At 41.2% G+C, this 20,452-nt stretch overlaps 1 protein-coding gene across 6 annotated transcripts in view; it reads right to left on the bottom strand.

The window, feature by feature from the left end:
- LOC139560258 (sodium channel protein type 8 subunit alpha-like) overlaps positions 1-20,452 on the bottom strand; it is a 110,404-nt gene that overhangs the window by 65,044 nt on the left and 24,908 nt on the right. For 5 of the 6 annotated variants that reach the window (XM_071376875.1, XM_071376900.1, XM_071376890.1 and 2 more), the window contains exons 6-7: positions 18,514-18,605; positions 15,114-15,335 (exon numbers count right to left, since the gene is read on the bottom strand). In XM_071376875.1, the coding sequence (XP_071232976.1) occupies positions 15,114-15,335; positions 18,514-18,605 (314 nt within the window). The remainder of the gene's footprint in view (positions 1-15,113; positions 15,336-18,513; positions 18,606-20,452) is intronic. The other variant, XM_071376909.1, reaches the window with a different exon arrangement.

The following is a 20,452-nucleotide window of genomic DNA, read 5'->3' as shown; positions in this document are numbered from 1 at the left end:
TGTATTTCTGTCTAGTCGTGTACATACAGTGCCTTCAGAAAGTATTCATAGCCCTTGTCTTATTCCACATTTTGTTGTTACAGCCTGAATTCAAAATTGATTAAATATATGTTTTTTGTCACCAATCTACATAAAATACCCCATAATGACAAAGTGAAAACATGTTTTAAGAAATGTTAGCAAATTTATTGAAAATAAAATACAGAAATATCTCATTTACATAAGTATATATATTTATTTTACTTGAGTTTATTTTGTAAATATTTTCTTAAAACTGCATTATTGGTTAAAGTCTTGTAAGTAAGCATTTCACAGTAAGGTCTTCACCTGTTGTATTCAGCGCATGTGACAAATAACATTTGATTAGATTTGATTTAGATTTTCAAACTGATTTATTCCAAAACTGTAACTAAGCCACTCAGGAACATTCAATGTTGTCTTTCAAGCAACTCCAGCGTATATTTGGCCTTGTTTTGGGTTATTCTTCTGCTGAAAGGTGAATTAGTCTCCCAGTGTCTGCTGGAAAGCAGACTGAACCAGGTCTTCCTCTAGGATTTTGCCTGTGCTTAGCTCAATTTCATTTATTTTTATCCTAAAAAACTCCCTAGTCCTTGCCAATGACAAGCATACCCATAACATGATGCAGCCCCTAACATATGTGTTGTGTTGGATTTGCCTCTAACATAACACTATGTATTCAAGACAACAACAACAACAAATATTTGCCACATTTTTAGCAGTTTTACTTTAGTTCCTTATTGCGATGTCACGCCCTGACCATAGAGAGCCCTTGGTTCTCTATGGTGTAGTAGGTCAGGGCGTGACTAGGGGGTGTTCTAGTTGTCTATTTCTATGTTGGTGCTAATATGGTTCCCAATTAGAGGCAGCTGTTTATCGTTTCCTCTGATTGGGGATCATATTTAGGTAGCCATTTCCCCACCTGTGTTTTGTGGGATATTGTTTGTGTTTAGTTGCCTGTGTGCACGTCATGACTTCACGTTTCTTTATTGTTTTGTTTGTTTCACGGAGATTCAAAATATGTGGAGTTCCACATATTTTTAATCTCCATGAAATAAACAAAATATCAATGTGTGCCCGATGCCAGCCCTCATCTTTGATTCTCTGCTGGGCGCCAATATCAAGTGTGCTTATAGGATATTTAGTGTGGTCTTTATCAAATTATCCATAGCCTATAGGCTACGAAGTGCATGCTCGGAGAAGCACAGAGCAACGTTATATTTCTAAGATAGGTGCTGGGATGGTGTGAATAAAACTAGGCTGCATTACACACTGCAATGGCTATTCTAAGACTGAGCCCCGGCCTGCTCTACTCTTGCTGATCAAAACCTTTTTTGTGCTGCCCTACCAACCCTGTGCTGTGTAGGCCTACAGTGGCAGTTCAGGAGTAGAGTCAAAGAATTCTTCAGAATTTTTGGGGGGGATTATGCTTAGTCCAAAAAAATGCAATGTCTTGGGCACGGACTTGCCTGTTCTGTTCAGTTTGAGAAGGAGAGCGCGAAGATGAGAAGGTGGAGCGGAGGTCACCTTTAATAGCTTGCTACTACTATAATTGATTTGAATAAAAACAATATGTTCCTTGTCCATGATGTATTTATCAGAGTTAATGACCGCACAATGAGCTAGATTCGAGTAACTTACATTGTGGTGCTGAAACTTGAAGCAGCATTCGCGACACAATCAATCAGAAATGGACAGCTCATGGTACTGAAAGTAGGCAAATTAAAGTAGGCATAATTCATTTCAACCTCGTCATTTTAATTTGACTTTACTAACAACAAGAAGGCTTTGTGTTAGTCTATTTCTTGTTATTTAGAAAATAAGAGGTAGCCTACCTGTTTGACAAACTAAATTAGGCTAAAAGCTGCTATACAGTGCATTTGGGAAAGTATTCACACCCCTTAACTTTTTCCACATGTTGTTATGTTACAGCCTTGTTCTAAACTGGATTCAATTGTTTTTAAATCCTCATCAATCTACACACAATACCCCATAATGACAAAGTGAAAACAGGAAATTATACATTTTTGCAAATGTATTAATAATAAAACAGAGACTCACGGGTGGCGCAGTGGTCTAAGGCACTGCATCGCAGTGTTGCGGCATCACTACAGCCTGGGGTTCGATCCCAGGCTGTGTCACAACAGGCCGTGACAGAGATTCCCATAGGGTGGCGCACAATTGGCCCAGCGTCAACCGAGTTAAAGGAGGGGTTGGCTGGGTGGCTTTAGGGGTTGGCTCATCGTGCTCTAGTGACTCCTTGTGGTGGTCTGGGTGCCTGCAAGCTGACTCCGGTCGTCAGTTGAACAGGGTTTTCTCCGACACATTGGTGCGGCTGGCTTCTGGTGTAAGTGAGCGGTTGTTAAGAAGCAGCGCAGATTTTTTGGTCATGTTTCAGAAGACTAATGATCCACCTTCGCCTCTCCCGATGGCAATTGGATATCACAAAATTGTGAAGAAAATAGGGGTAAACCATTTATTTTGGCACACTGAGCTAATTTTTGGTCTTGTGAGGGGAAGAATGAATATTGTGAGAATTTTGTGTGACTTCCGGTGCGTGTTTACAGTGAACACTGACACTTTTCCCTTACAGTTTTAGACAGTAGCTAATGGGCTATTGTGGCTATTTGAGCATAATGTAGACCTACCAGCAATCCCATAACATTTTCACGTGGAAATAGCTTTTGATTTCTATGATCTAGCCTACAGTAGCCTATATGTGGTGTTCAATGCAGGCCTTTACTTGGTCTGTAACACCATGGGCCAACTAGGTGACTGTAAATTGCATTGTACTGTGTTGTATGATGCAAGAAACCACTTTACAAAATAAAAATTATTATTATTACCATACAGGCTAACCCTCTGCATATTGGCTTATTTGCATATTCAAGCCTGTCTCAAAATACAACACCGCCCCTTTAATTAAGCGATACGATTTTTACCTGACTCGCTTTTCAAAGACAGTTTGAAATGTAGCCTACATGTTTTGTAATCTTGTAGGAAGCAGTAACTCACCATTGCTGACCTATACTTATCTATACCTGTGTTATAACTCGCTAACTAGCAAAGAATATCAACAAATGTGCACAAATGCAGCTCTTTGCTCTGATCTGAACTGATCTGAAAAGCACATTCACTCTTGGGTGATTGAAAGACCACTTGTGGGCTAACCCACCAATAGAATTGTACTCCATTGTGCTCTGGCTCTGCCTACAACAAAATCACAGACTCAATCTTGCAAAGGTAGATTTGTTTTGGTTTGTTGCATTGAAAAGGGGCTGATTTAATGTTGATTCGATCACCAGAAAAACGTTGATCTATATAGTGCAAACTAATGGGGCGAAGTGAAGTTCAAGCTCTTGCTGCTGGTGAGTCTCTGATCCACCTCTACACAGACGACACCATTCTGTATACTTCTGGCCCTTCTTTGGACACTGTGTTAACAACCCTCCAGACGAGCTTCAATGCCATACAACTCTCCTTCCGTGGCCTCCAACCGCTCTTAAATACAAGTAAAACTAAATGCATGCTCTTCAACCGATCGCTGCCTGCACCTGCCCGTCCGTCCAGCATCACTACTCTGGACGGTTCTGACTTATGTGGACAACTACAAATACCTAGGTGTCTGGTTAGACTGTAAACTCTCCTTCCAGACTCACATAAAACATCTCCAATCCAAAGTTAAATCTAGAATTGGCTTCCTATTTCGCAACAAAGTATCCTTCACTCATGCTGCCAAACATACCCTCGTAAAACTGACCATCTTACCGATCCTCGACTTTGGCGATGTCATTTACAAAATAGCCTCCAACACCCTACTCAACAAATTGGATGCAGTCTATCACAGTGCCATCCGTTTTGTCATCAAAGCCCCATATACTACCCACCACTGCGACCTGTACGCTCTCGTTGGCTGGCCCTCGCTTCATACTCGTCGCCAAACCCACTGGCTACAGGCCATCTACAAGACCCTGCTAGGTAAAGTCCCGCCTTATCTCTGCTCGCTGGTCACCATAGCTGCACCCACCCGTAGCACGCGTTCCAGCAGGTATATCTCACTTGTCACCCCCAAAGCCAATTCCTCCTTTGGTCGTCTTTCCTTCCAGTTCTCTGCTGCCAATGACTGGAACAAACTACAAAAATCTCTGAAACTGGAAACACTTATCTCCCTCACGAGCTTTAAGCACCAGCTGTCAGAGCAGCTCACAGATCACTGCACCTGTACATAGCTCATCTATAAATAGCCCAAACAACTACCTCTTCCCCTACTGTATTTATTTATTTTGCTCCTTTGCACCCCAGTATTTCTACTTTGCACACTCATCTACTGTCAAATCTACCATTCCAGTGTTTTAATTGCTATATTGTATTTACTTCTCCACCATGGCCTATTTATTGCCTTTATCTCCCTCATCTCACCTCATTTGTTCACATTGTATATAGACTTATTATTCTACTGTATTATTGACTGTATGTTTGTTTTACTCCATGTGTAACTCTGTGTTGTTATATGTGTCGAACTGCTTTGCTTTATCTTGGCCAGGTCGCAGTTGTAAATGAGAACTTGTTCTCAACTTGCCTACCTGGTTAAATAAAGGTGAAATAAACATTTTAAAAATTTAAAAATGTAATTAAATTTAAAAAATCTCTTGTGTCTCTGCATGGCCTGGCATTTCTTCTGTGTGGCTGTCCTGAAGGAGGTGCATGGCTATGATGCCATTGATGCTCTCTCTCTTCCACTACCGTGCATTCTAAATCCAGCATGTACACACTCGCTCACATGCATAAAAAAACGCTTTTATTTTATTTGGGCTTTACAGGAAGTAGACAAATGTCTAAAACAGCATATTTAAGGCTCTGGTCTGTCCAAGAAGTGAGGGTAAACAATAAGAATGTTCTCTGCTATCCACTTTATGTTTTAATTATTATTTTGGGTATAGGGGAGGGTGACGTCTATTTTTCAAGCGTTAAGGGAGGGTTTAGGTAAAGTATATTTTGCTGAAGGGAGGGCCATCCATTTTAATTTCAGATAGGTCAGATTTTTTCCATGTAACCTAAATAACGTTCACTCCCTTATTATAGCCAAGTGAAAATAACATTTGTTGTAGCCCACCTTTGACTGAAAGAGGTCCATTTCTCGCACCTTGCACCTGGATATCAAATCAAATCAAATGTTATTTGTCACATGCGCCGAATACAACAGGTGTAGACCTTATAGTGAAATGCTTACTTACAAGCCAACAATGCAGTTTCAAGAAAATCCCTAAAAAAATAAGAGATAAGAATAACAAATAATTAAAGAGCAGCAGTAAATAACAATGGCGAGGCTATATACAGGGGGTACCGGTACAGAGTCAATGTGCGGGGGGCACCGGTGTTGAGGTAATTCAGGTAATTATGAACATGTAGGTAGAGTTATGTATTAAGTGACTATGCATAGATAATAACAGAGTAGCAGCAGCGTAAAAGAGGGTGGGGGATTGGTGGGGGGGCTTTGCAAAAAGTCTGGTTAGCCATTTGATTAGATGTTCAGGAGTCTTATGGCTTAGGGGTAAAAGCTGTTTGGAAGGCTCTTGGACCTAGACTTGGCGCTCCGGTGCCGCTTGCCATGTGGTAACAGAGAGAACAGTTTGTGACTAGGGTGGCTGGAGTCTTTGACCAGGGACTTCCTCTGACACCGCCCGGTATAGAAGGTCCTGGATGGCAGGAAGCTTGGCCCCGGTGATGTACTGGGCCGTACGCACTACCCTCTGTAGTGCCTTGTGGTCGGAGGCCGAGCAGTTGCTATACCAGGCAGTGATGCAACCTGTCTGGATGCTCTCGATGGAGCAGCTGTAAAACCTTTTGAGGATCTGAGGACCCATGCCAAATCTTTTCAGTCCCCTGAAGGGGAATAGGTTTGTCGTGCACTCTTCACGACTGTCTTGGTGTGCTTGGACCATGTTAGTTTGTTGGTGATGTGGACACCAAGGAACTTGAAGCTCTCAACCTGTTGCACTACAGCCCTGTCGATGAGAATGGGGGAGTGCTCGGTTCTACTTTTCCTGTACTCCACAATCATCTCCTTTGTCTTGATCATGTTGAGGGAGAGGTTCTTGTCCTTGCACCACACGGTCAGGTCTCTGACCTCCTCGCTATAGGCTGTCTCATCATTGTCGGAGATCAGGCCTACCACTGTTGTGTCATCAGCAAACTTAATGATGGTGTTGGAGTCATGCCTGGCCGTGCAGTCATGAGTGAACAGGGAGTACAGGAGGGGACTAAGCACGCACCCCTGAGGAGCCCCCGTGTTGAGGATCAGCTTGGCGGATGTGTTGTTACCTACCCTTACCACCTGGGGGGCGGCCCGTCAGGAAGTCCAGGATCCAGTTGCAGAGGGAGGTGTTTAGTCCCAGGGTACTTAGCTTAGTGATGAGCTTTGAGGGCACTAGGATGTTGAACGCTGAGCTATAGTCAATGAATAGCATTCTCACATAGGTGTTCCTTTTGTCCAGATGGGAAAGGGAAGAGTGGAGTGCAATAGAGATTGCATCATCTGTGGATCTGTTGATGCAGTGTGCAAATTGGAGTGGGTCTAGGGTTTCTGGGATAATGACCAGCCTTTCAAAGCATTTCATGGCTACAGACGTGAGTGCTACGAGTCGGTAGTCATTTAGGTAGGTTACCTTTGTGTTCTTGGGCACAAGGACTATGGTGGTCTGCTTGAAACATGTTGGTATTACAGACTCAGACAGGGACAGGTTGAAAATGTCAGTGAAGACACTTGCCAGTTGTTCAGCATATGCTCGAAGTACTCGTCCTGGTAATCCGTCTGGCCCAACAGCCTTGTGAATGTTGACCTGTTTAAAGGTCTTACATCGGCTGCATAGAGTGTGATCACACAGTCATCTGGAACAGCTGATGCTCTCATGCATGTTTCAGTGTTACTTGCCTGGAAGCGAGAATAAAAGTTATTTGGCTTGTCTGGTAGGCTCGTGTCACTGGGCATCTCGTGGCTGTGCTTCCCTTTGTAGTCTGTAATAGTTTGCAAGCCGTGCCACATCCGACGAGCATTGGGAGCCGGTGTAGTACGATTCGATCTTAGTCCTGTATTGGCGCTCTGTTTGTTTGACGGTTCATTGGAGGGCATAGAAGGATTTCTTATAAGCTTCCGGGTTAAAGTCCCGCTCCTTGAAAGCGGCAGCTCTACCCTTTAGCTCAGTGTGAATGTTGCCTGTAATCCATGGCTTCTGGTTTGGGTATGTACGTACAGTCACTGTAGGGACGACGTCATCGGTGCACTTATTGATGAAGCCAGTGACTGATGTGGTGTACTCCTCAATGGCATTGGAAGAATCCCGGAACATATTCCAGTCTGTGCTAGCAAAACAGTCCTGTAGTTTAGCATCTGCTTCATCTGACCACTTTTTTATAGACCAAGTCACTGGTGCTTCCTGCTTTCATTTTTGCTTGTAGGTAGGAATCAGGAGGATAGAGTTATGGTCAGATTTGCCAAATGGAGGGCGAGGGAGAGCTTTGTACATGTCTCTATGTGTAGAGTAAAGGTGGTCTAGAATAATTTTTCCTCTGGTTGCACATTTAACATGCTGATAGAAATTAGGTAAAACTGATTTAAGTTTCCCTGCATTAACTTCTTACAGATCATTGGGACGCTAGCGTCCCACCTTGACAACATCCGGTGAAATTGCAGAGCGCCAAATTCAAATGACAGAAATCGTAATATTAAAGATTCATGAAAATACAAGTACCATACATCATTTAAAAGCTTAACTTCTTGTTAATCCCTTTGTCAGATTTCAAAAAGGCTTTACGGCGAAAGCACACCATGCAATTATCTGAGGACAGCGCCCCGCACACAAAAGCATTACATACATTTTCCAACCAAGCAAAGGCATCACGAAAGTCAGAAATAGTGATAAAATAAATCACTTACCTTTGAAGATCTTCATCTTGTTGCAATCACAAGGGTCCCAGCTACGTAACAAATGGTCCATTTGTTCGATGAAGTCCTTCTTTATATCGCAAAAAAGTATGTTTCATTGGCGTGCTTGACTCAGTAATCCACCGGTTTCCCTCGTTCAAAATGCATACATATGAATCCCGTAAATTAACAACAAACTTCTTTCAAACATATCAAACAACGTTCCTAATCATTCCTCAGGCACCCTAATATGTAAATAAACGATCAAATTTAAGACGGAGAACACCGGAGACCATTACCGGAGATAAATAACGAAGTACACGCCCTCACCGGAACGCGCAACAAACACTACAGCCAAAATGGGAGCCACTTAGAAAAACTACGAATTCTAGCAAATTTTTCAAAAAACAAGCCTGAAACTTTTAAAAGACGGTTGACATCTGGAGGACGCCCTAGGAACTGCAATCTGGGAGGAATTCCTTTTATATTCCCATTCCCAGCCATTGTAATCAGATTCTAATCAGAATCCAATTCTGGATGGATTGTCCTCGGGTTTTCGCCTGCCATATCAGTTCTGTTATACTCACAAACATTATTGTAACAGTTTAGAGTGTTTTCTATCCAATACTATCAACTATATGCATATCCTAGCTTCTGGGCCTGAGAAACAGGCAGTTTACTTTGGGCACCTCATTCATCCAAACTTCCGAATACTGCCCCCTAGCCTGAAGAAGTTAAGGTCCCCGGCCACTGGAGCGCCGCCACTGGATGAGCGTTTTCCTGTTTGCTTATGGCGGAATACAGCTCATTGAGTATGGTTTTAGTGCCAGCTTCGGTCTGTGGTGGTATGTAGACAGCTACAAAAAACACAGATGAAAACTCTCTCGGTAGATGTGTGGTCTACGGCTTATCATGAGATACTCTACCTCAGTCTAGCAAAACCCTGAGACTTCCTTAGATATCGTGCACCAGCTATTGTTTACAAAAATGCATAGACCCCCGCCCCGTGTCTTACCAGAGGCTGCTGTTCTGTCCTGCCGATAGAGTATATAACCCGCCAGCTGTATGTTCTTAATGTCGTCGTTCAGCCACAACTTGGTGAAACAAGATATTACCGTTTGTAATGTCCCATTGGTAGGATATACATGCTTTTAGTTCGTCCCATTTATTTTCCAGCGATTGAACGTTAGCTAGCAGAACGGAAGGCAAGGGCAGATTAGCCACTCGTCACCTGATCCTCACAAGGCATCCTGATCTCTTTCCGCGAAACCTACGTTTCCTTTTCCAGCGCATCACGGGGATCTGGGCCTGGAACTCCTCGTCCAATTTGAGGTGAGTAATCCCAGTTCTGACGTCCAGAAGCTCTTTTCGGCCATAAGAGATGGTAGCAGCAACATTATGTACAAAACAAGTTACGAACAACGCATGAAAAACAAAATAGCATGGTTGGTTAAGAGCCGATAAGACGGCAGTCCTACCCTCTGGCTCCATCTTTCCAAATTCTGGGGAATTTGAAAAGGTTGTGGCTGTTTTTACTTTATAACTGTTCGATTCCTGTGTATATTTACCAATTTACAGTAGTAGTCTGAAAGCATGTAAAAAATATATATATTGGTTGCTATTATATGCTATTAAATAGCATTTCCAGTTTGAACAGGAATACCCGGTATAACCGGAAGGGGCAATCCTGTACAGAATAACATGCATCCTGTTTGCAATAAGACACAAAAAATGTGGCAAACCAATTCACTTTTTGCCCTGAGTACAAAGTGTTATATTTGGGAAAAATCCAATATAACACATCACTGAGTACCACGCTCCATATTTAAAACATATTGGTGGCTGCATTATGTTATGGTATGCTTGTAATCGTTAAGAACTGGGGAATTTTTGGGGATAAAAAAGAAACGGAATGGAGTTAAGCACAGGCAAAATCCTAGAGGAAAACCTGGTTCAGTCTGCTTTTGCCCAGACACTGGGAGAGGAATTCTCCTTTCAGCAGGACAATAACCTAAAACGCAAGGCCAAATCTACACTGGAGTTGCTTACCAAGAAGACAGTGAATGTTCCTGCATCGCCGAGTTACAGTTTTCACTTAAATCTGCTTGAAATTCTATGGCAAGACTTGAAAATGGTTGTCCGGCAATGATAATGGGCTAATATTGTACAATCCAGGTGTGCAAAGCTCTTAGAGACTTACCCAGAAAGACTCACAGCTGTAATCGCTGCCAAAGTTGTTTCTAACATGTATTGACTCAAGGGTGTGAATACTTATATAAATGAGATATTTCTGTATTTCATTTTCAAAACATTTGCATAAATGTCTTCAAACATGTTTTCACTTTTAATCCATTTGAATTCAGACTGTAATACAACAAAATGTGTAATAAATCAAGGGGTATGAATACTTTTTAAAGGCACTGTAGCTGTTCAAATGCTCCGGAATAGAATATCTGGGTGGTCAGAAATATCCTTTGTCCTTTTGAGACAGATGAGTGACATCATTTCGCCAGTGCCTTGCTCTTCCACGGGGGGCTTACTACACTGTAAAGGTGAGGGAGTGAATTTGACAGTAACTTACAGACAGCTCAGTGGCAAGTACATTTCTGTATTTCATATTGAATTACAGCTACTGTAATCGAAATACAGTATGTAAGCAAGCACTATGTAATGACACACAGTACAATACCGTAGAATTGACTGTATAATACTGTGAAAAAGTAAATGCTACCATAATCGTAATGAGTGAATGAATGAAATTCATTGAGGGGAGGGGTTTGTATTTCACAGTATTTTACTGTAATTACACGGAATTGGTGCAAGCAGGTTGGCTGCTAGGTAATGCGTTTACATATTACAGCATAGGGGAGAGTGGGGTAAGCTGAGCCATTTCTTACATTCAGCGTCACCATGTCAAGGGAAATATATTTTCTTTCTAACAAAGATATCTACATATATTTCAGGATGTTGTGTATCCCTGGAAATAATCAGAATTCATGTAAACATAACAGTTTTGAAAACATAGCTTGTACAAAAAAGTGGTCTCCTGGCACAACTTATCCCGGGTATGGGGTAAGTCGCGTAAAAGGACAGGGTAAGTTGAGCCGCCTTGGGGTATGTGGGTGATGGAGTCCTGTGACAGTGGGTCATAGTGCTGGTAGGTCAAAGTTTAATTTGTGGAATGGGTTTTGGTATATTGTTTATCTTAAATGTATGCCTACATTCAGATATAGATCTCTCAGTTCAATATCACTTACCCTTCCATTTCTTGACCAGTTGTCTGGGACAGGGACATTGTTTCGATGTGCCAATTCGTAGAAAGGTTCTCTGCATTTGAGGCTACTAAGCCCATGAAACTGGTCTGCGAAATTCTTGATATATTTAGGAAGCTCAGACTCCGTGTCATCAGATAAAACCATGTGTGCCTCTGCTACTCTATCATAGCCTCTCTTTCGCACAGATACATGTTCTTTTTATTTTTTGTCAATGTACCTCTTCAGTGTCATTCAGTCTATTTATTCATCCCTTGCTGCTGCTCCAATGACTTTATCCCTTCTCTCACTTCCTTGACTGCTCTCTGAAGAACCTCAAAGGGGGCTAGACCCCTGCTTGTTTTACGTTTATATATACACAGGGCATGATGATGTCTGCTCTGTAACAATAAAAATGTTGAGTTCATATGCATGCCATATTGCAAAAATAATATGCATATTATGCATAAAACAGACAAAATATAATCATAATTTCTATGGGGTAGAGTGGCCATTGGCTCAACTGGCCCCAAGGCAAACATTTTGACTACATTAGCTACAAGGATGCACTTTCATGGTAGGTTTAGGACCTTATATTGTAGCTTATAGAGACCCCAACTGATGTATGAAACAATCTAAAACAATCTACTTTGGTTTAGATTCAAGCATCATGAAACCTATAACACAATCAATTAATTTAACTTTGTTCAAATACGTTTTTTGGACCTAACTTGCTTACCACTTTTTCCATGTGGTGTCTTCCTCCACAGACTCCATCAAATGATATACCTCTTCCTAAATATTTGGTCACATGGTTAATTTTGTGTATGGTTTCCTAGAAACAAGGGGTGGCACAACTAACACTTTTGCTCAACTTACACCGCTCTCCCCTATCAATGAATATTTGGTGTTTTATATCACTTGCACTTATAGAGGCCTTAACAAAGGCTTCCAAACTGGCAGCAACTACAGAGCAAAACAGACCAAAAGAACATAGCAAAATGCTCAACCTGTAAAGGTTTAAGACTTGTTGCCACTTCAATCTGTCCCCTATACATGGAGCACTATAACCACGCAATATAGCCTCTTACAAGGCACTCCTCAAAATATGTTAATGAGACAGATACAACAATACCATGCACCCACTAGCGGTCAAAATGTTTTTGGTGCTCCAAAAATTCAGTGCGTTACTGTATTCTGTGGGGTGGAATTACAGTACCATTTGAAATACAGCAATTCTTTCTCCCCAGCCACAACATTTTCCCACAATGCACCAACATTTACAGTATGCTGCAGTAAAACGTTTCACAGTATTTTAATGTTGATAATACCCCAAATTAACGTATAAATGACAGTTTTCCATTACACTCTCTGCATTCCAGTTGGGTCACTAAGGATGAGGGACTTTTCAGTATGAGACAAAATAGCCCACGATTATGTCCCATCGTCCCCTTAATCTGAGATAAAGGGCTCTCCGTCATTGGAGTAGACTCGTCACTTCTCGCCCCAGACACTACACCCGTGCGTATAGGGAGAGTAATGGGGAGATATTCACCACCCATTAGGGTGGGGGGCAGTACAGGAGGACTGAACGGTACCGGATTGACCTCCAGGGTTCCGGCATGCTCATACGAATACCTCGGACTCCATATGCAATGTTTCTCATATAATTAGGAAACATTCTCTGCCTTTTCTGCAGCGTTGTCACATCCTTTTCAGGACGGATGGCATGACTGCACTGGCGTCTACCAACTGGCTCACCAGAAGCAATAGCCAAGGAAGCGCTGGTTAGCGCAGTTAATGCTACTCTTTTACGACCAGCCCTAGCAGCTCTCGTTAAGCAGAGGTCTACTGACCCAAGAGGACAGAGAGATTTTCCATCCTCATCTGGACATGTTGGCCCATGCAAGGCCTGCCACTAAGAGTACATTTTTAGACCATACAGAGTGCCAGGGCCCTTTCCACACGCTCATTGTATAATGAAGTGGCATGTGATATGTCGTTTTATGAAGGGTGCACGTCGCTTACGCCCAGTGCCAAATCCTTTAGTCCCATCTTGGGTCCTGTGCTTGAGGCTACTTCACAGCAGCCATTTGAGCTACTGGAAAGCATTGAGCTCTCTCTTTCAAACCACTTTACCATAGCCCTTATGTCCACAAAGTGAGTGAGTGAGTTGTTTGCACTGTCAGTCCACCACTCGTGCCTGCAATTTTCCACAGGGTTATCCAAGGTTACCTTATAGCCCAACCCCGCCTTTGTGCCTAAAGTCAGCAATGCATGTAATTGCCTCACTTTGGAGCTTTTTTATTTTTCTTCCACAGAAGAAGGGCGTCTCAATTGTTTATGTCCATTACGTGATTTACGCACCTACTGTACATTGACATGATGAGAGCTTTACGGAGGAGCTACCAGCTCTTTGTCTCCTGGGCACCTCTCCACACGGGTAGGCCCCTCTCTCGTCAACGGCTATTCCATTGGATAATGGAGGCTGTCATATTAGCCTAAGGGCCCATTCCACCAGAGGCATGGCTACATCATGGGCATTATTCAAAGGCATCTCTGTACAAGAGATTTGTGATGCTGTATATTGTGCTACCCCTTATTCATAGGTTGCACATCTGTCACTTGGTCGCGTCGTGCCATTGTTATGAACGTTCTCAAGCCGCCCTCTACTGGCAGCGCAATAGTGGTGCACTAAATTCATGATAAGCCCAGTCATTCTGGACGGAGGCTAATGACTGTTTAGTCTAAATTATACTATAGGGCCTGGAAATACGATAGCATTACTAAAGTAGTCAAATATTAAGTAGGAAACAACTTTGCCAGCATTATCATGTCGTTAAATTTACTTTAGACAGATGGCAATGTTGTCATTAGCTAGCAAAGTTAATCACAAATAGCTAGCAATGCTAATGTTAGCTAGATAAAAGGTTTTCCTACTAATTATTTGCCTCCTTTTGAATGCACTTTTGATGAAATCTTCATCAGCGCTCAATGACGATGCATTGAGTAGAATGCTCAGTTGGGCATCAGTCCAAAACGAATGTTTCAAACAATATTGAATAGGTGAATACCTTTATGAGGTTTTACTGACTGGAGGTCCCTGCGCCTTCCTGGCACATACGTTCCTCAGTGTCGGAGCCTCTGAGGGGTGATAAAACTAATATTTCAAAGAGAACGTAAAGGGATACTTCAAGATTTTGGCAATGAAACACTTGATCTACTTCCCCAGCGTCAGATGATCTTGCGGATATCATTTTTATGTCTCTGTGTCCAGTATGAAGGAAGATAGAGGTATTTTCGTAAGCCAATGCTAACTAGTGTTAACGCAATGACTGGAAGTCATAGACTAACACTAATTAGCAATTGTGCTAACGCTAGTTAGAAACTTCCTTCAAACTACACACAGACATAAAAATGGTATCATCTTGTTCATCTGACTGGGGAAGTAGATAAAGGGCTTCATTGACAAAATCCCAAAGTGTCCCTTTAAGGTTACTGTTGTAACCCCGTGTTCTCTGATAGTAGAGTGAGGTATCTCACCGCGCTTTCCTGTTTGCAAGCGTGTGAGGGCGAAATATATGCTTGAAAATGACCAGAAGGCAGGTCCGACAGATGTTGTGTGATCTGAGCCTCCATAGTGATCCACCTTAGGAGACATCTTCCATTGTGAGATACCTCACTCTATTATCAGAGAACCGGGGATACGAAAGTAACCTTAAGTTTTCCATTACAGTGTTTATTTTAGACTATGACAGACAAACAGATGCGATCGACCCATTAACTAAAAGAGACATTTGATCAGATTCTCTGGTAGGCACGGCCTACCTGGCACCCCTAACTCAAACTCAGCTCAAATGTTATAAGTCGAAACGGTCTTCTGTCTCAGTGTCACACATCTTTTGGCCATGTGTCGGACTCACTCTCGTTCATGATGTATTCGTTCCAGTCGAAGCCCTTACTGCCATTGGCCAGGAAGTTCTCAGTGGAGTTGATTGGCCAGATGACACATTTCTGCCGCAGGTTGCCCATGAAGAGCTGTAGTCCAATCAAGGCGAAGACACTGAGACAGAAGACCGTGAGGATCATAACGTCTGACAATTTCTTCACCGATTGAACTAGAGCACCGACGATGGTCTTGAGTCCTGGGGGGAGGAACCGGACATATGCATTCACACACACACACATACGTGCACACACACACACACACGTATGTATGTGTTTGTGTACACACATACATATAAAACACACAAGCGCACATACATACACACAAACAAAGAGAAATGGGCATTGCTGGAAAGTACAAGCTTAGCTATGAATTATTTGTATAGAGTTTATATAGTAGTATTACAGTGGTAGTATAGTAGTCCATCTCATAAAAGTGTATTTGTTCAAGTTAACATCAAACCAAAACTACTGCTCTGTTTTGAATTACCAATATCTACATTTGGACAGGTATAACAGAAGTATTCTAAATTGCAGGCGTATGTGTAATAATAATAATAATAATAATAATAATGCGTATAGTTGATAAATTTTCCTCTATTTTCCATGAAGAAAGAGGTATTCAAGTCAAAAACTTTGATACCTCAATGGTGATTGTGTTCCATATTGTTAGTTACTGTTAAGTCATATTGAACTAAATTATAGCGAGAATAGGATCCTTAATAACTACATCAAACAATAGCACAATAATTAAAGACACATACAAAACAGCCAGAAGATGGTCAGATAGTCAGGCATTTTAAACACCACAACATAGAAACACAACAACATTGAGACTGCCCCTACATGAGATTTCCATAAGACTGACACACTTCAGTGACGATCAGAATACTCCTCAAATGTTCTAAATCAACAAAATTACACTGAGGCAGGCTACATCAAAATGATTCTAAAACCTAATGGATGATGTAGTTGTGGAGGGATACCAATTTAGGAATTGTTTATGTTAATTTATAACATTATGTGAATAAATGTTTTATGTCAATTAGATGCCCTTATGTTATTTTTCTGTTCAAGTCCGGGTTTCACAGGCAGTGTGGGGCATCCTAGGAAACAGTAGGGCCACTCTCATATAAAATATATGGAAACAACAACAAAGTATCCACCAGATTGACCAAACACAGCAGCACAGCACAACGAAGAGAGAGCGTAGGACTGGGCTCAGTCAGAGGAGGAAGAAGTGAGAAGAGAGGACAGGTGAGGGAGGCAAGGGTTAGGGGGGACAAGGGTTAGGGGGGACAAGAGGGAATGACAGGTTGCATGCAGGTCATTTAAACGCCAAGGCTAAAGGAATTGACTCCATGTCATCATCACCTGTCTGTCTGGCAACCGGAATGGTGACTTAGCTTGGTTCCCATGGTTAGAATGGTTCCCATCCTAGGCACCCCCATCATGTCCCACTGCTGCTGTGTGGTGTGATCTCCACTGGGTGAGCCTTTTAGGCTGGGGCCCCTTTAGATCAGAGGCCTACACTGGAGACTGAGCCAACACTACTTACTGGACTAGATGTATTTTATGCACAAATTCACATTCACTTCCTGCCCCAGACACTTGTTCAACAACACTTTTGCACCATTAGAGTGTTCTGCAGTTGAAGTTACTACAAAATCTCAAAAGGCTAACTAATACTGTGAACAAATAATGAGTCAGTGTGGTGTGTGTTACATAAAACCTCACTGATTTACAATCCAACACTTCCAATGGTGCAATGTATAAACTGCCCCTGTGCCAATATCTCAACTCCCCCAGAGAAAGAGCCTTCAGTTGGATCTCCAATGTATTTGTATATCACTGTGTTTATTTCCTTTAATTCATTTCTCTGTTGTGTTTATGCCTTATTGTCCCAGGATAAACAGAAACGAGAAGTCCACATTCAGGATTCACTGCTATAGTCATATCTGAATGGAATTCAAAGTAAAGAAGCTCCTTGAAAGCCAGAGTTGTAAGATAAAAAAGCAGGTATCTTGAAAAGCTTCATGCAGCGTAATAATGTGTTGTCAAACTAGGCTTGGCAGTCTTAAGAAATTAAATGTTCTTCAGAGTGCTCCGTTATTGTCAGGGGACACATTTTTTCATACAGAAACGTGATGTGTTTTAAGACTGTGGCATAGATACATCAGTGTTTAAGATTGTGACAACAACTAAGGTAGAAATTTGAACCCAAACTAATCAAATGTCCTAAACGTTATGTATTCACCTACAGTACCAGTCAAGAGTACCAGTCAAACGTTCCCTGTGGACAGTACCTGTCCAACAGATAGTGATAATGTGTTCATAGCCACCAAATGAATGAATATACAGTATCATTCAAAAGTTTGGACACATCTACTCATTCAAGGGTTTTTCTTTATCTTTACTATTTTCTACATTGTAGAATAATAGTGAAGACATCAAAACTATGAAATGACACATATGGAATCATGTAGTAACCAAAAAAGTGTTTCAAATATATTTTAGATTTAAAATTCTTCAAAGTAGCCACCCTTTAACTTGATGACAGCTTGCACACTCTTGAATCACCTTTTTTGGTTACAACATGTTTCCATATGTGTCATTTCATAGTTTTGATGTCTTCACTATTATTCTACAATGTAGAAAATTGTAAAAAATAAAGAAAAACCCTTGAATGAGTAGGTGTGTCCAAACTTTTGGTGGCTATGAACACATTATCACTCTCTGTTGGACAGTGAATCAAACCTCTCTGAAGTCTGAAGAGATACTCATGCATGGTCTAAATAAGAAATGCTTACAAATACAATGTGTGAGTGTGAAACCCTTGTCTATCACTTTGACTTTGAGGTTAAGATGGCAATAATAATAACTATTCTTTAGTTTAAAAAATATATGAACAATATCATTTCTACTGATCCTCATACTAAGACTCTGAGATTTCCCTAACCAAGGGAGGGTTATCAACTAGGCCCTGAAGTTTTTCCTGGGGGGAAACCCGGGCTCCTACCCATACTATCTGGTGTCAATATACTGTATGAGGCTGTTAATGTCAGTTTGAGGGAGACTACTATTAAAATAATAATACGAAATTTGCTGTGTATCCCACCCACTTATTTTAGGCTGTTTGTCTTTTAGTATGTCATATCAGGGCCACCTTTTCCACTTAACACCACAAGACCGCAAGTAGACTGCTAAGCCTATCAAAAATGTATTGCTACCATTTTTGATTGTTTGAAAAATAAAAACAAAACAGGTATCATTTCTGATGCATCCTCTTTAAGAGACTAAAGTAATAAGAAATGATGCGAATCCAATTCATGAGAAATCAAAATAAGCTCAGCCTTAGTATGTAAATGGGAGTCTCACCTGGAATGACTGAAATAGTTTTCAATGCTCGGAGAACCCTGAACGTTCTCAGCGCCGAGACATTCCCCAGGTCCACAAATTCTGTTACATATCTGTAACGGGGTAGGATCACACACAGAACAAAACACCATGACACAAAAAACAAACGGTAACACACACACAAACCCAGTGATCAAAAGCGCAGATGCGCAAGTGCACGACACCAGCACCCCACCAGAAGAAGATGACCGGCAGGAGGAGTGGACACCTTGGCGCGCGCGAGAGAGAAGTGCCTATCCCTCCAGGAGAGAGGAGCGAAGGTGGAAGAGGAAACGAAAGGAAACGGAAACAAAACCACACCTACAGTGCCTTCAGAAAGTATTTATACCCCTTAACTTATTTCACATTTTGTTTTGTTACAGCCTGAATAAAAATTGACAAAATATTTTTTTTCTTCACCCATCTACACACAATACCCCATAATGAGAGTGAAAACATGTTTTTTGAAATCTTAGCAAATTTATTGAAAATGAGATGCAAAAATATCTCATTTACATAAGTATTCACACCCCTGAGTCAATACATGTTAGAATCCTCTTTGGCAGTGTTTACAGCTGTGAGTCTTTCTGGGTAAATCTCTAAGGGGCCGATCCTGACCTAACAATTTATGCCTTTACTACGCACGCCTTTCCTACACACTTATCAGTATTTGGTATTCAGACTTGCCTTATTCAATAGCATAATGCGCTCTGCAGGTGTGGCTACCTTCCGAGCTCTGAATACATTTCATTCAACCATTGAAAACCCTCCCACTTGCTGGCCAACATACTGTATTTTCTTGTGGAGTTTTCATTCAATGGGGTTTTCAGTACATTTATCTTAAGCCATCCCTTTAAATACGTTTCACCTTTAATTCAAATTTTGTCGACAGACTACATAGAATACATAGTGAGAACGGGTTCAGAATATAGGGACCAATGAAAGAAATCCATCTATACATATTTGTCTCCGTTTCAGCACCAACTGGTAGATATAAAAATACTTTTATATGGTTTTTTTGGGGAGAGCCTTTATGGATGACAATTTTATGTTGATAACTAAAAAATACAGTGGTTTTATTCATCCTGAAAGCTGTGATAATCAATCCATCACTATGAAAAAGGGGCCTCAATACATGTCATGTTGATGTGATTTTCAGTTTGCTTCCATATGGTTGGTTTCACACTCATCTTCACGGATCATAAAGAAAAATCATCTGAAACAATTGCTATGTGTATTTCTAATCCCCTTCTCCAAACGGATTACTCATTTACCTAGCTCTTATCAATACATCTTATCAAGTTGTAAATTATAATGCATGGAGAATGGTGGTATTTATATCAACAACAAATGGTATGTTCGCTAGACCTTGTTCATGGTTTCGCGCGTAAAGGTGTTGGAATTATTAGGGAAGTAAGTCAAAGTCAGAATACAGCTTATCTGTAGACACTGTTGGGGTTCGTTTCCTTGTTCCTTGTCAATCTTGGCTCTTTGGTGAAATTAGCATTATGACAATATCTTTAATTAAATCATTCAAAATCCTTTATTAATGCAATTGCAGACAGAAGTTGACATCAGGAACATAACGCATGTTTCCGAGTAAGTTCTGCAAAATATAAAAAGGTCCCAATTTGTTTTATTAAACCCGAAGTCCAGCCCTAGTGATGTCACTGCCTACGTCATTCTCTTCTACTCCTGAGACCAAAACCATGCCTACTCAACACTAAAACTCTTGTTTATATAGGTATCTAAAAGCTTAGCAGTAAATGTTCAAGTTGATTTATAGTGGAATGTCTGACTTATCTCTTATCTCTTACACTCCCCTGCAGAGTTCTGTCTTCACAGTCACACATTTCTCAGACAGTTTCCTCATAAGAGGCAGAGAGCCTGAAAAGTACTGTGGAACAATATTAAACCTCAT

Source organism: Salvelinus alpinus, chromosome 2, assembly GCF_045679555.1.
Source record: "Salvelinus alpinus chromosome 2, SLU_Salpinus.1, whole genome shotgun sequence".
In the NCBI taxonomy this organism is placed as follows: Eukaryota; Metazoa; Chordata; class Actinopteri; order Salmoniformes; family Salmonidae; genus Salvelinus; species Salvelinus alpinus.
Note: the sequence above shows the minus strand (reverse complement) of the source record. Positions and strands in the feature narration are given on the sequence as shown.